General features: G+C 36.8%; 1 protein-coding gene across 1 annotated transcript in view; it reads right to left on the reverse strand.

Annotated features, from left to right (window-relative positions):
* Window positions 1-2436, reverse strand: part of LOC106459075 (glutamate receptor ionotropic, delta-1-like) — a 50039-nt gene that overhangs the window by 17074 nt on the left and 30529 nt on the right. Inside the window, exons 5-6 of the mRNA XM_022385476.1 lie at window positions 1889-2059; window positions 308-411 (exon numbers count right to left, since the gene is read on the reverse strand). Coding sequence (XP_022241184.1) covers window positions 308-411; window positions 1889-2059 — 275 coding nt within the window. The remainder of the gene's footprint in view (window positions 1-307; window positions 412-1888; window positions 2060-2436) is intronic.

Raw genomic sequence — 2436 nt, forward strand, 5'->3', positions numbered from 1 at the left:
GTGTTTACGCTGCATGACACCCATATAACATACGAAGTACACCTGTTAATTTTCGTAGAAGCTCTATTGTGAACTGTGAAGACTGTATAACTTATTTATTTAACATTTTAATGGTCCTTAAACATGATAACATACGAAATACACCTGTTAATTTTCGTAGAAGCTCTATTGTGAACTGTGAAGACTGTATAACTTAGTTATTTAACATTTTAGTGGTCCTTAAACATGATTATAAGTTGTTTGCACTTTACTAACTGTTACTGATAACATGGAATGTTGATAGTTTAAGATTACTTTATAAACGTACTTAAAATTCAGGTATTGAGCCATTGTCTTGAGGAGATGGAATTCGATTCCTCCGGTTCCTTCCACTTTTTCTTCTCTAATGTTGAGCATAAAAAATGGGAAAACCTGTAATTACATCACGCAAAAAAATAATAATTTGGAGAGCAGCAGAAACCCAAAATGTACACACACACACGCATATTTATTTGTTTTTCTCTATATACGAACGCATACTTAACTATTTTCATTAGATTGAATGAAAAACAAATTAGAAAGACTGGGTGGTTAACGTTTAGATAAGAAAAATAACTTTTAAATTACACATTATATACATATAAGAAATATTTGCCCCCCAGTGGCACAGCGGCATGTCTGCGGACTTACAACGCTAGAATCCGGGTTTCGATACCCGTGGTGGGCAGAGCACAGATAGCCCTTGTGTAGCTTTGTGCATAATTACAAACAAAACAAAACAAGAAATATTTGCTTATAGTAATACAGTGGCGCTTCGTCGCAGATACGAGTTGTAGCGCTACAGATCACACGTTTATCATTCGATGCCTCCACGTAGACTTCTGGTTGGAGGAAGATGTGACAGCCCTTTCCAAGAAAGGAATTTCGTATAGACCAATCCAGGGTCACTGTGGTACTATTAATTATATAATAAGCAAGAATTCGAAATTGCAAAGGCCTAAAGCTCACAAGCTTCCAGCGGCCCATCGAAATCAAGATTTGTTTCCGTGAAAATATAATTGATGAAACTAGAATTTCGGAAATCACTTTAAACCACATACTTGTCAAGATATCCCGGTAGAACAGTGGTAAGTATACGGACATACAGAGATAAAATCTGGGGCTCGATTCCCCCGCGGTGGACACAGCAGATAGCCCAATGTGATTTTGCTATAAAAACAAACACGCAAACAATATTCATCAAGTCTCCCATCGCAGCTTTTAGAATGGACTCCACTGTTATTCACAGAAGCTTGTTACAGTGGAAATTGCGGCCATCAGACAGAGCACGATTGGAGATTTGAGGAACATCGTTCTTGTAGTTCTTGATATAGTTATTATAGCTCATGTATATATATTTTTCAAGAACTGAAAATATTTAGGTTTTCACCCAAAACTGGAAACTAGTTGAACCAAATGAAGAAGTAGGGCAGGGATTCCCAAACTTTCATAGCACAAAGCTTCCAGAACATTTCACAGTCTAACTCAATACACCCATAGATACTGAGTACACTAATAATATTGTGTATTTACTACGGCCACTCTGACACTCTCCTGACTCTAAGTAAATGTCATGTGAATAGTATTTGAAAATATTCTTTCCTTGGAAGATACTATACTGTTGGAAGAAAGCTACGTGGAATGTTTCCTGGTTAACTTCACGCCTTACAGAATTACATGTTGGTTTGAATTGTTCATACGTTTAAACACACACAAACACATGTATATACATAAACAGTTACAATTCAATTCAAAATTAACTTTTTGACGTATATATAGTTTTCTTTAAAGTCTTGCGCATTGTTGAGTTTTGTCATGCCCCGTAGATTTACAGTAGATCGCATGCTTCTAATATTAAATATGGACTTACATGCACACAACCAACTTTTAATGTTCTTCCTTTGAAATTCTTAATATCCGTGGCCTTCAAGTCAGATGAATGAAGAGTGTATTGCCCATTGATCGACTTCCACGTAGCGACTGTTTCTCTGGAATAGCACGTGCTAGTCGTTGGGTCCGCTCGCTGGAGTATATAAGTCGCCTATATGAAAGAAAATTTTCTTTAAATCACAGTTTTTGATCTCTACTATAAGCTAGTAATCTCGTATATTACACGTTTTTGTATAATTAAAATTTGATACCAACTGTAGTAATTTAAGGCATTTCTTTGTGTTTAACGAAAGTGAATAAAAAATACATTTTATGCTAAGTTTAAAACAATAAGTTAAGAAGAAAATCGAGTCAATCTTTGAATCAGAAGCAATGGACCCGGCAAGGTCAGGTGGTTAGGGTGTTCCACTTGTAATCTGAGGGTGGCGGGTTCGAATCCCCGTCCCACCAAACACGCTCGCCCTTAAAGCCGTGGTGGCGTTATAATGTTCTGGTCAAGCCCACTATTCGTTGGTAAAAAAGTAGCCC

The sequence above is a fragment of the Limulus polyphemus genome, unplaced genomic scaffold, assembly GCF_000517525.1.
Source record: "Limulus polyphemus unplaced genomic scaffold, Limulus_polyphemus-2.1.2 Scaffold555, whole genome shotgun sequence".
NCBI lineage: Eukaryota > Metazoa > Arthropoda > Merostomata > Xiphosura > Limulidae > Limulus > Limulus polyphemus.